At 47.3% G+C, this 12,966-nt stretch overlaps 1 protein-coding gene across 7 annotated transcripts in view; it reads left to right on the forward strand.

Annotated features, from left to right (window-relative positions):
• DAB2IP (DAB2 interacting protein) overlaps nucleotides 1-12,966 on the forward strand; it is a 155,176-nt gene that overhangs the window by 22,993 nt on the left and 119,217 nt on the right. The window contains exon 1 of one of the 7 annotated variants that reach the window (XM_030286617.4): nucleotides 8,717-9,262. The exons of 3 other annotated variants lie outside the window; for them this stretch is intronic. In XM_030286617.4, the coding sequence (XP_030142477.4) occupies nucleotides 9,100-9,262 (163 nt within the window). In that variant the 5' untranslated portion in view covers nucleotides 8,717-9,099. Of the gene's footprint in view, nucleotides 1-8,716; nucleotides 9,263-12,966 lie in introns of those variants that run through there. 3 more of the 7 variants (XM_030286619.4, XM_030286615.4, XM_030286613.4) reach the window with 3 other exon arrangements.

Genomic DNA, 12,966 nt, shown 5'->3' on the forward strand with positions numbered 1-12,966 from the left:
CCTGACACAGTAAGTGTGGGGTTCCTGGTCTCTGGGGGGCTCTGAGGAAGTCAGAATCTCGCCTTTTCCCAGGCTGATTCCTGCAAAGACAAATACCACACCTGTAACCATTCCCTGCCCTGCTCAGGATCACAGTTCCCTTTAAGCCCTGGCCAGCACAAATCTTCTGTACTGGTGAGCTCAGCCTGGGCTCCAGGCCTGCCAGGGAACTTCGTTTTGGATCCATGCTGCCCAAACCGTGGTGATGGAGGGATAATCTGTTCCAAAGGTTGTCAAACTTCAGGGTTTCAGAAACAGCAAGAAGTATTTGTCAGCTAATGTTCAGACCTGAGAAGTCCTGCTGTCAGAATATTGATCTCAAATTCCTCCAGCATCTCTTCTGTTGGGAGTTGGACCTGAATTTCAGAGTGCAAAATGTGCCTTTCCCAGATTGTTCCCTGATCTCCCCCCTACACCTTCCATTAGCAGTTCTGTGTACATGAGTCTCCCTTGTCATCCTGTCAACCCTCATGGTCTTTAAATAGTGTGTAGGCTCTGGGTGGTGATCACCACGCTGCTCCCCCTCCCTCTGCAAGCTGCTCATGGAAAAGAGGACAAGAATTACTCGCTCATACACTGCTTGTTCATAGTTCAATTTTAAAATCATCTCCTGCTCGTCTCATTTGCCAAGTCCATCAAACCAATACCCTGCCCAGCTCCCTGCCCTGCCCAGCCCTCAGTGAGCAGCTTAGATCCCAAGTTACCCTTGGAATTCCAGGGGGATCCTACCTAGTCCCTGCTGGCAGCAAACCCAGACACAGCAGCATCACTGCTGACATGGGCTGCACATGGGGAGATCCGTGTTCTTACTAAATTGTTTGGTTGCTATTTTTTCTCCTCGAGGGGAATTCCATTCATCCCCTTTCAGAAGAGCCTGTTAAACTCAGCCAGTCCCGAACTCCCAACAAATGTCCTTTAATAGTTTCGGATTTCAGCACAGAGGCCTCTGACTGTGTGTTCCTTTAATACGTTCACAACTCCCCTGGGAGAACTAAGGCAGGAATAACCAACACTTTTTTAAGCCAGGCCTCCTGCTTTAAGGTTGTGTTTCTTTTCCTGCCATATATTCCCTTGCTCATCTCCACAGCTCCCACTTCCTCGTGCTTTGCATTGCCCATTCTCAACTCGGGTGTTCTCAGGTGTCCGAGAGGGGAGTGCTGCATCCCCTGCTTTCAATTTTGCTGGCTGAAGGAGCATAAAGGACTCTTAACATTCTCTGCAGTCGCCTCTCAGCTTGGCATACTGATCATTTCAATAATAAAGTGTTTCCTTTCATTCTCCAACAGTCAGGCCCCTGCCAGAGCCATAATTGTTCACAGATGACTCATTTTGGCTGCATGATCAAAACCAGGGAAAAGTGCTGTTTGCACAGGCTTTGAAACGTACAAGATGGGAAGAGATGTTCACGCTTGATATTTGTACCATATGTGCTTTCTAAATTTTATTATAGAACCTTTACATTTCAAAAGAGATCCTAGTCTTGTCCTGGGGATGATTTAGAAAGGAAAAGATAAGTAGAGTTTTGAGTTAGGCCAAGATTAGCAAAGACTGACTGTGTAGTTTGAGCTGTGGGGCTGCATCCTGCCGGGGCTGGTGGGGCTGCGCAGTGCGGAGGGGCCGCTGCTGCCCTGAGATAAATAGATCTAGAAATATATCTAGAGCCATGTGTGGATAGCTGTGCATTGTTTAGGGGCTGCACACTCGCTGGTATTCTGTATCAAAGTCCCACTGAACTCCTCATTCTTTATAGAATTTGTTTTGAAATCCTGCATTCGGAGGTTCAGCAGGTGTTTGCATTTTCTCCCCTGATGAAAACTCAAGGAATGTCTGCACAGTGCACATGATGCCCCATCCCCAGTGTGGGAGTGCTCTGCTCTGCCTGGTGGTGTTCTCTTTTCACAGAATTCACCTCAAATGTCCCCGTTGTGCGGGTCAGCAAAGGGGTCAGCAGCCAAGTTGTGGTTTAGGGTGGAGAAGAAGGACATGGGAGGATTTCTGCAATGCCATTCATCACCAAGCATGAGCTGCATCAATAAGAAGCTGCTCTTTGTGTCTCCTCCCAAAATCGCTTTGAGGCCACCCATCTGTCTTAGATAAAACACCAAACAGACAAACTGTGCCTTCTTTGCATCAGTGTGGCATTTTGACCAATGAATTGTACAAACCCTGCAAGCCAGCTCATCTAAGGCTGCTGCCATGTGGATGTGATGTTAGACTTTTAATCCAGGAAAAATGAGTATATGAAGAATAAAGGATATAAATTCCAGTAGCTTTTTCTATCTAAAAATGTAACGGGTATCAGTGGAATGGGAACATATAGACTCCATGCACTTTTGAGTGGAAGAGCTGTACAAAAAAGTAGGATGAGAAACAGAAAAAAAAACCAAAAAAACCCAATTTGAGCTGATGCTGTAATACAGGAGCATTATTGGGCACTGTGTCTTCTAGATATTTTCTGTTATTTTTATTTGGAGGGTCCTTTATCAGATCATCACCCAGATCTCTGCTCAGGGCTGGTGAGGACCCAGCAGGGTGAGAGTTCCCAGCCCCGGATCCAGGCTCTGGAGGTGTTGGTGCCCTGAGCTTCCACACTTCAAAACTTCCACACTTCAAAACATCCCAGCCCTTGCTTTGCTCTTGGAGTGTTTTTCACATTTCTGTTGTTTGAAGGAGGCTCTCCACATTTTACAATCAGCTGCACTTGGACAATAACATCTCTCAGGGCAGCCCTGTGTTGTTGTGCCAGAAGGAAAAACGTAAATTTAAATAAACCACCCTCACAGTGGTATTTAAAAACTGATTGCAGGATTTCCAGTCACTTTTGTAAAGCCCTCTTTAAAAACAATAGCTACATTTTCATTTTTCAACTTGTTAACAGGGAATTCTTTTAAAACAGAGGGTGTTTTCTGTGCTACTCTGTCATGTCAGCCTGATAAGGAAGATGGCTAAAGATCATTCTTGCCAAAATATTCCTTGGATGAGTCATCTGATGCCAAAAAGCAAGTGAAACGAGCAACTATATTTGCAGTGGAGTTTGCAAATTATGTGGCAAGGAAAGGAAGAAAATAATCTGTCACATGAAAAATGAAGTTGAGATTGTGTGTATATAAATCAGTGATTTGTTATATGAGCATGAGATCATTATCAGGCATTTAAACATGAATTGGAAGTGCCTAATCTATTAATTAATCAGGAAATAAGTTTTACGTAGCATGTGTAATCAAGTTAATCTTTCATTTCACTTGCCAGCAGAGATGCTGCTGTCAGTGGATGTTGTCGTGAGATTAAACACCCCAAGAGCTGATTGCTGCTGAGGGGGAGCCTCAGGTGTGCAGATGGCATCAGGAGGGGAGGGGAGCGGCTGCTTCCCTGGGCCCAGGGCATTCCTGCCCCTGGGAGCAGTTCTCTGTGTGCCCAGGAGCTCCTGGGCTCTGCAGCGCCTGGAAACCTTCTCCTCTCCCCACCTTGGCTTGGCTTCCATGCAGGCGAGGAGAGTGATGCCCTGCAGAGCTTTCTGAAAGGTTCAGGGTTCCTTCCCTGACCTTTTAGCACACCACACTGCAAAGCCACTGTAACAGAGCTCACGGTAAATAGCTGAGCCTTCTGCTAATAATAACCCATAAATCTGGCACAGAGAGACAGTGATGCCAGACTGTTACCAACTCCTTCCCTGCAGCAACACAACAGCAAGTTTACTGCTGAAATACAAAGTAAAAATATTTTTTAGGAGTTAATTAGTTTTGTTATATGAATATTTTGATCAAGGTCAATCCAGATTTTGTCGTTTATTACAGTAATTTGTTATTACATCTAATAATTAGATTCCTGACCTAGAGGTGATGTGTGTTTTGTTTATTTAACTGTGCAGATGGGAAAGTAAGATTATCTGGGCTCCCTTCCCACTGAAGGTTGAACCCAGTGAGATTTTAGGGTCCCTTTTGAGCCCCTCCAGGATCACAGCAGAGAACTGCACCACTTTTGTCTTGGAGAAGGAAATGGGGGATCCTGGGAAACCCAGAGCTGAAGTTGCTCTGTTAATCACTCAATGAATCACTGCTAACATTTTATTTTAGTAATGAGGGATATTTGGGAAGAATAGTCCTGCTTAAACAAATATTTCCTGCCAGCAGCTCAGCGTGGAAGACACACACTGCTGGGAAGTGTTGTGCAGCTCCCAGTTACGTCGGAGGGGCTTTGTTTGATTTAGGGATTTGTACAAGAATTTTCTTTTTCGTTTAGAATTTTTGCTGTACAGTGGAGACTTCACACTCCTGGGTTTTTCCTCCTGTTGAAAAGAGCAGGCTGCTCTGAGACACAGGATGTTTGATTCTGGTAGAAGTTTCTTGTTCCATTGCATTGGCCTCCATGTGCTTAATTGCTTTGTTAGGTCTGTGGAAACTTAGCACAAGTGTTTAGATGGATTTTGACTTTTTAAATTTTATTCTCATCATTAGCAGTCAGGTCACAAACCAGTGTACCTGAGTGAAGTGTTCTGTGCCAGCAGAGCAAGTGAGGTGGTTTTGTTGTGCTCTCCCCAGCTGCTGAGAGCTGCTGTGAGAAGCTGATGTTCTTTAGCCCTATTGTTCTGCGGGGAAGTGGGCAGGAAATGTGCGTGCTCGGAGTCAGCCTCGCTGTTTGTCCCCGGAGTTCACGGGGCTGCAGGAAACGTCTCGGGGCTCTCAGGCTCTGCCGGGGCCAGGGACCCTTCCCCTCTGCTCAGAGCACCTTCAGCCTCCTCCTGCTGGCCTTGGAGCCAGCCTGTTGGGAATTCCCACCGCCACGGAGCTGCAGAAATGGAAATGTGACCCAAAACTCGGCTGGTTGGGAATTGGAGGTGTTTCCCTTTCTTCCTTTTTGGATAGTGATAGCTGAGAAATTATTTTATTCACATTTTAAAAATATATTATGACTCTTTGTTAAAATCAGGTCATTATTTATTAGAAGTAAATAACTGACTTCCTCACTTAATATTGATCACATTCCTTGGATTTTTTTTTACCTGAGTGAAAAAGAGTAATTTTATGTTTAAGTACATTAAAATGAACAAATATTTGCAAGTGTCTGTGCTCTTATGGACAAAAGATGCTGTAGGAATAAAAGATAATTATGTTTAATACTTGTTCATCCTGAGGGAGTTGTCTCAGGAGTGGGGAAGCTCGATTTACTCTCTGGGCAAGGATAAGGGGTGCAGGGTTCTGCCTCACTCTGCCCCAGCCTTCTGACGTGATGCTGAGTAAATCACTCAGGGCTTCACTTCTCTAGGCATGGAATGGGCTTGGGAGCTCCATTCTTGCAGTGTGTGCAATACTCTGCACTGCCTTAGATCAGGAGGGCTCTTAATTGGTGGTGATGCAGATCCCAGAACAATGGGACATTGATCCTCCTTAGCACCTCTGGCCCTGCCCTGTGTATAATGACCATAATGACAGTACACACTGAGAGATGACAGAAACACTGTTTCTCTCGGGTTGGAAAAGACAGATTTTGTACAGATTTTCCTGTCCTCCTTTTCCCTCGGGCTTCAGGAGGATTATGACAATTCTTCAGGGACAGAGGGATTGCATGTAACAGGGAAATTGGGGTTGTAGTCTGATTTTTATTCAATTTATTGGTGGTCTCTCTGCAGTTCATTGGCCTAATGCAAACTAGAAATTAAGCTGATATCCACCACTCCTCTGTCGGCCGAGCCAAAATACTTCTTGTTTGGTTAGTTAAAGTTTTGGGGTTTTTTTGGTTTTGGTTTTTTTGGGGTTGTTTTGGTTTTGTTTTTTTGTTTGTTTTTTTTTTTTGTTGTTTAGTTTAAATTTTGAAAACTTCAGTTCCCTTCTTTACGAAAGAAGTCTGGGAAACTGAAATGAAATCCCTGAAGCTGCTGCCTCAGAAGCAGCCTGGACTCAGAGCCATGAATTCTGTGTGTGAACAAGTCGGGGCATCCTCAGACCTGTCCAGATCAGGGTTTTGGTGCTGACTGGACCCCTCTGACAGAGAACAGAAACTTTTGCCTTCACAATAAGGATTTCAAGTTCCTTGCCATAAATTCTGAGGGCTCTGGGTTTAGGGGGGGTTAAGGGCAGGGTGCCAGCAGTGGGTGACACCCAGGTCAGCCCTGGGTGCTGAGTTCTCTGCTAAAGCCCAGCAGTGCCTCAGACTGGGTATTTTACCACAGGTTTGGCATGTGTTTAATTATATTTAATTCCACAGGTTAGGTTTGTGTTCAATGCTGGGGAGGAGGAGTTAACACCCCAAAAATCACTGCTACATTTATCTTCAATTGCTCTTCTTCCTGAAAGGTCCAGCAGAGCTCCATGACTGAGCTCATCCAGCTGCCTGTTGGAGGGAGCAGCCAGACTGGGATGTGTTATTTTAGAGACAGAGATTTAATGCTGTCAGCTTTCCTCCCGAGCAGTTCATAATCCCACATTTGTGAGTGGCAGATTCTGCTGTACACAGAGCATTTGTGCCAGGGTGCGGCTTTCAAAAAGAGAAGAAAAGTAGTAAAGAAAGAAGAAAAGAGAGCAGTGTTGGATTAATTGGAAAGGTCCAGTCCAGTCATATCCCCCCTAGGTGGGTTGTTCATTTTCCTGTCTGCTGATGTGTAGCATCTGAAGTTAAATCCTTAAAAACATTTAAGTGAGAGACAGAGCCAAGCTGGTGAAACTGGAACACAGCTCCCAACCATTTATTTATGCTTTTATACAGGGCTGCTTTCTCTTGTCATACAGTTTATAGTCCCTCATTAACTTCTCCTGCTTCGTGGTCACCTGTATGAGTGTTTCTGAAGGTACCTGGCAGATTAAAAACAAAAATCCCCAAGCGTTCCCACCTCACATTCTCTCAGAGCTTGAGGAGATCCCCAGCAGCCGCCTCTGCTGCATCCCCAGAGCTCTGAGCATGAGTCACCTGGCTCCAGATAAACAAAATCAAACTTTCCCCTTTCAGATCATCTAAATTTGGGTGAGCTTTTAAAATGGTTTTCTTTAAACTTTCATTTCCATCAGTGCCTTTTTTTTTCTATTGGGAATGACAAAAGTAAATTGGATAGGCCTTTTTAAAGACATTTCTAGTGATAAAAGCATAATTGTAAAAGACTCTCTTCAGAGCTTTCATTCCAGTTATTATGACACAAAATTGCGGAGAGACACCTGAATATTTGGGTTCTTGTCTACAGCAAATCTTTAACCAAGCCTCAGTGTTTTCAGCCTTTCCCATCACTGTGCTCTGGATGTTCTCAGCTCCATTTGGGAATTGCATAGGATGAGTCTCGGCTCGTCTGGAAAGCAGTTAGAGTTGTCTGTGTACTGTTATTTTTTTATGTACCCAAAAATGAAAAGGCAGATGATTCTGGCTGAGGAGAGGCGGGCAGACGTGCAGTAGGTGAAAGCTGTTCCTTGGTGCCGGGCTGTGCTGGGGGTGCAGCAGTGCGATGCTCTGGAGCAGCACCCCAGGCCCGGCCGGAGCCCCCTCTGTCCAGCTGGGATCTGCCTCCTTGACCCGAACTTGTCCTGCCCTGCTCATTCCTGCACCGCCCCAAAGCTGTCCCGAATTCCTCCGTGTGGCCTCAAAACCAGGCATGGACTGCAGCGAAGAGCCAGCCTTGGCTTTCCTCCTTGCCTCACACCCAGCGTGGGTTTATTTCTCGATGGGAATAGGAAAGCAGGGCCTGTGTAGAATTCTGATGTTTTCCATGACTGCAGAAATGTGTGAAATCCTAAAATCGGGGAGGGTGTTTGGTGCTGGGGAAGGGACTCCTGTCCCAGTGCCCTTGCTGAATTGGAACAGTTTCTGCCTCTTGTTACTGGAGGTACAACCCAGGATAATCCAGGGAAGCTTTCCAGCTCCTGCTGGAGCTCCTGCTGACGGGGAATGGGGCTCATCCACAGCCAAGCCCATGTCTGGTCATAAGACACCACAAAGATAAATTTGCACAGAAGTCTGGGAAAAATGACAAACTGAGGATACAACACAGAAAGTTATTGTGCAGATGTTGTTTTGCAGCTCATCCCACTCGGATGAGGCTTCTCTGTTACCTGCCAGCCTGGGAGAAGCAGCAGTCGTGCATTCAGTTCTTGGCCACCATTCTGGGCCTCTGAAATGTTTTCTGTCACTTCCTTCAGAGTCATTTTTGTGCCATCAAGGGAAGGAGCTTAGGTGCAGGATTCTGGACAATTCACTTCTGACCTTTTGAAACAGTAAATATGGAGTGAAATTTTTATCTGTTTAATATATATATATTGTTTTATTTTCTTCCATGGCTTAAAGTGTTAAATCTGCCCATTGAAATGTAATTTTATGGAGCAATATGAGCCGGAGGCAGAATCTTCGCTGCCATCAGGACCCAAATGGTAAATAGACCCTTTCTCTAATTTGTGGGATGTGCTATAACTCAGTTTGAATGTTGAAAGGAAATGGGCCTCATGGGGAGTCTGGAGCTCTGTTCATTCAACTTCTAATTAAAGTTTTCCCCTCTCAAATTTCACATTATTTTCCGGGGCTTTTGCTCCATGATGATTATTAACATGTGTCCCACGGCCAGGAAATCATTATCCCCCTCCCCAGCGCAGCCCTTCCCGCCGCCTCCTCCGGGACGGGCCGGGCCGGGCCGGGCCGGGCCAGGCAGAGCGGCGGAGCAGCTTCAGGACACTCTGCTCAGCTGCTGCTGTCTGGCGGACAGGATCCAGTCCAGGATTTCCTCCAGCCTATGCCTCACGTTCCAGGAGCCCAGGCCAGCTCTGGCTTCCTATTCCTTCTCCAGCAGCCTTATCTTTTTGGGGGCAGGAGTTGTTAGCACGGTTTATCTTGCTCGCTGCCAGTCCTCCCTCGGCTGAGACATGCACTCCGGTGCCCCTTGCTTTTTTTTCCTCTCTCTCTCTTTTATGTTTTCTTCTTGTTGCTTTTCTTTTTAAATGTGTCAAGTGAAGAGTTCCTCTTCCCCCCTCTCCCTTTCCCCTCCAAAGAACCACCCTCCAGTTCATTAAAACGCTGGGACTGTTTTGCTCCTGTACCAGAGGGGAGAGCGAACCTGTGCCTGCATGCGCGTGGGTGTGTAAAATAGATCCAAAAATGTCCACGAACAGCAGGAAAAGTTCTGGGAGACCGTCCTACTACTACCGACTGCTCCGGAGGTCCCGACTGCAGAGACAGCGAAGCAGATCCCGCAGCCGGAACAGGCTGAGCCGGGGTAACTGCGAGCCCTTTCCGTGCCGCGCTCAGCCCGCTGCCGTAGGTAGGTGAGGATGAGGATGAGGAGGGGCGCTGCCCCGGCCCGGGGGGCTCTGCACAAGGGTGCGAGGGGCTCGGCTCTGACCGTGTTAGAGCTGCCGCTGCCCCGGCTGCCAGTAACCTCTGTGCATCCTGTGCCATCGAGGGAACCGCTTCTCCGAGATGTCTGGAGGCCCCCTTGGTGCTTGCAGAGCTTTGGGAGCCGTGCTCAGGAGATGGTGTCTCTCTGCAGAGGTGTGTGCCTGGAACTCCTTGGTCTTCATGAGCCGAGTGTCACCAGGGGGTTCAGATGACAAAGCTGAGAACAGTTTAGGGGTAGGATTTTCCAAAGAGCCTAAAGATTGGGCTCCCGAGGCTTTGCAGAAACCTGTGGGACTTGAAGCCCCAAATCACTTTGCACTTTTAAAAATCCTGCTCTAAAAGGGCTTATTTGTCCTCATCAGCAGGAGGGAGGTCCACTGAGGGATGTTTCTGTAGGGCACAGGCAGCCCATTCCTTCTACTGGAGGCAGCAACTGACCCAGTTGCATTTTTAAAACAAGCTGTTCTGCCTTTCTCTTTCTTCTACTGTGAAATAACTGTTTATTGGTTCTTTTCCCTGTCGTTAAAGCAGCCAAAAAGTGGGAGTATGTGAGTGTTTCCCTATTGAATTTTTTCAGAAAGAAGGGGGGGAGAGGGTTGTGTTTGCCCTGCAGTCTGTCAGTCCTGGTGTATTTATCATGCTGTGAGCCTAACCAAAGCCATTAACTGAAAAGATTTCCCTTTTTCTCGTTATTGTGTGAATAAAAAGCACAACTGCAACTTCACGTCAGGTGTCTGTGCAAATCCAGGCTTGGACTTGTCTCACTGCAGTTAATTCTGATTTACGAAGCAGATTTTAAACTTGACTTTAGCTCTGCAAGATTTAACTCAGTGCAATGTCCTCTCTCCTCTTTTCCTGGCACTCAGGATGATTTTAAGGATTTTGAATCATTGCTGAGAAAACAATAGGAAGCTAAATCAGTCCCTGAGCTTCAGCTTTTCCTTCAGACAGTGATTTTCTTTGTATGATTTTTTGTTGTTGTTGTTTTGCCTGCCAGGGAGGAGTGTTTGTAAATTCCCAAACATGTCCCAGTTCCCTTTCCCTCTTTATTTGTGTGCTGTGCAAAACCAAAATATTTTACTGTAATTTCAGTTACTATGACAAACTAAATGTGTTCAGTTTCGTTTAGGTAACCCAAAGTGAACTTAATGGCATCATTTGTCAGAAACATGAGGAACATATAGGCAGATTTGATGGAAATGGGAATCAGCCCGAAAGTTTGTAAGAAATTGGATTTGAACCAGCTGAAATCTTGTTGCTGTTGATCTCTCCTGGAGTATTTTGTGTTGTCTGTGGGATCCCTGCCTCTCAGCACTGGCTGAGCTCCTCTTATCTGGAAATCTGAAAGGGATTTGCAAAGCTGGATGAGAATTTTCTCGCTGTTTTTGATCTGTATGGTTGTGCAGTGGTGGTGTCACACAGGAGGTCAGAGGGGGCTTGGTCCAGGCTGGGCAGGGTGATGGAAGTACTGGAATAATGCAGCACGAATACTTTCCTTAACAGTTTTTATTCCCACTGGAAGATTGATGAACTGTAGGGTCTGGGGGCTGTGGAAAATGCAGAAATCAGAAGGAGGTTCTGGATTTGGGGGTGATGTACTGTTGAATTCAAGCCCTGCAAGTGTGGAGGAAGGAGGGAGCTGAGGGCCCCCTCCCCAGGGGCAGATCCGCAGGGGAGTTTGTGTCTCTGGGATTCTCAGAGGTCAGCAATACTTAGTGGGAGGTTGCCATTAATTCAGGCGGATTGGAGTTACTTCACAGGAGTTGGCAATGTCTGCTTTGCCACGTGTGTGTTTCCCAGACATCCTCTTGGCAGTTTTTGCACTCTGCAGTCTCTGGATCCTTTGCCAAGATCCCCACAGGGCTCAGGTGAGCCTGTGGCTCTGCTGGAGGAGCTGTGATACCTGCAAGTTGATCTTGTCCAAGGGATGTCACTTCAGCAGATGCTTTTGAGCAAGGAACCTGCTGGGGGTGGGGCAATCCTTACACATTTACCAGGGAGGAGGAGATCTCTGCTGGCACAGGATCCCTGTCCCCGTGTGGGATCATTTCCTGGGCTGCATCCAGCCAAATGATGGATGCCTGGGCTGGGGCTGAGGCTGGAGCACCCAGGAGTCTGAGGTGCTGCCTTTGCTGTGAGGCAGAGCCCTCTTCCAGCCCCCTCTGTATCCCCCAGGCTCTGAACACACAGGAGTTGTGTTTGAAAACATGTTTTTATCTACTGCCACAGCCCACTCTCCCCACCAGTGGCAATGCCACCCACCCACACCTGCCCTTCTGCCACTGCTGCTGCTGCCAGGGATGGAGGGACAGAGCCCATCCTGCCCCAGGAACAGCAGGAAAAGTCAGGCTGGGGTTACAGCTTGCATAGTCCGGGAGGGCTGAGACCCAGTTTGGGAAATGGGTTTTGCTTCCTGAGGTACAGAGAGAGCCACTCCCTCAGGAAAGAGCTGCTCTGGTGCTTCCAGCTGGGCAGAGTCAGCAGAGCTTGCATTTTCTGTGCAAGGATCTGAGGGAGGGGAGAGCTTTGTGCTGGGACTCCAGATGGAGCCAGCCTGCTTCAGTGTGCGGAACAATGTCCAGGGCTTGAGCTGTTGGCAGTGACAGCAGCTCGTTCAGTGGTTCATGTGGTGGCACCCTCTGTTCTGGGGCTCGCTGGTCAGCCCTGGTGCTGAACTTCAGCACAGCCATCACATGTCGGTGTGTTTGTCACTCTGCCCCTTTGGGAGGCCCAGCCTGGAATATCTGACCAGTGGCACTGCTGGGCAGGGCAGAGCTGAGCAGGAGGGGAAGGCTGCTCGAGGAGGCTGATGAGATCCTGCCTTCAGCACATTTAAACCCTCTGGGAGTGGGTAAAGCAGACAGGCTTCACTGCACTGAAATCCCTGCTGCAGTGAGGACAGAGCCTGAAACCCCTGGCTCTGCTCTCCACAGAGGGTCAGGACACGCTGCAGGTAAACATTAGTTAGATAAAAATCTACCTGCAGAACCCCTGGACCATCTGTTCAGCTCAGAGATGTGTGGGACTGCAGGAGGAATCACGGCAATAATTAGAATTACTCCCAGATGACCCATCTGATGAAGTGGAAGGTACTTGGAGGCAGAGAGGGGACAAGGAGAATTTTCAGTGACAGCAGCACCTGCTTGTGGCTGTACTTGGGTCCGTGGCTTTCTTCAGGACCTCTCCCTGCTTCTCTTTATGCATGGACACGATGAAGGAATGTGGGGGTCAGTGGGAAGTGTTCTGAACATTCCCTTTGTTGATAGAAACCACTCAGGGTGCTCCATTCACAGTCCCATCTCTGAGCCAAATGCAGCTTTGGCTTCAGGCCTTTCTCGTGCAGAACTCTGCAGGCAATCAGCTGGCATCAAAGCCCTGAGAATCTGAGAACATTGGAGTTCCTGATCTTGAAGGCTTAGTGTTCCTGATCCTTCTGCCTCTGTCAGCCTCAGACATAAATGTCTTGCTCTGTGTTCTGTTTATCACAGATGCTTTTCAAGGTGTTTTATGAAAAGGATTTTTATTAAACAGACTTTCTTCTTACTTGCCTTTGATGGCTGCTATGAAGAGAAAACTGACTGATCTTCAGCAAAACCCAGAATTTCAGTGCACCGAGCACTGAGCTGG

This window comes from Taeniopygia guttata, chromosome 17 (assembly GCF_048771995.1).
Source record: "Taeniopygia guttata chromosome 17, bTaeGut7.mat, whole genome shotgun sequence".
Classification (NCBI taxonomy): domain Eukaryota; kingdom Metazoa; phylum Chordata; class Aves; order Passeriformes; family Estrildidae; genus Taeniopygia; species Taeniopygia guttata.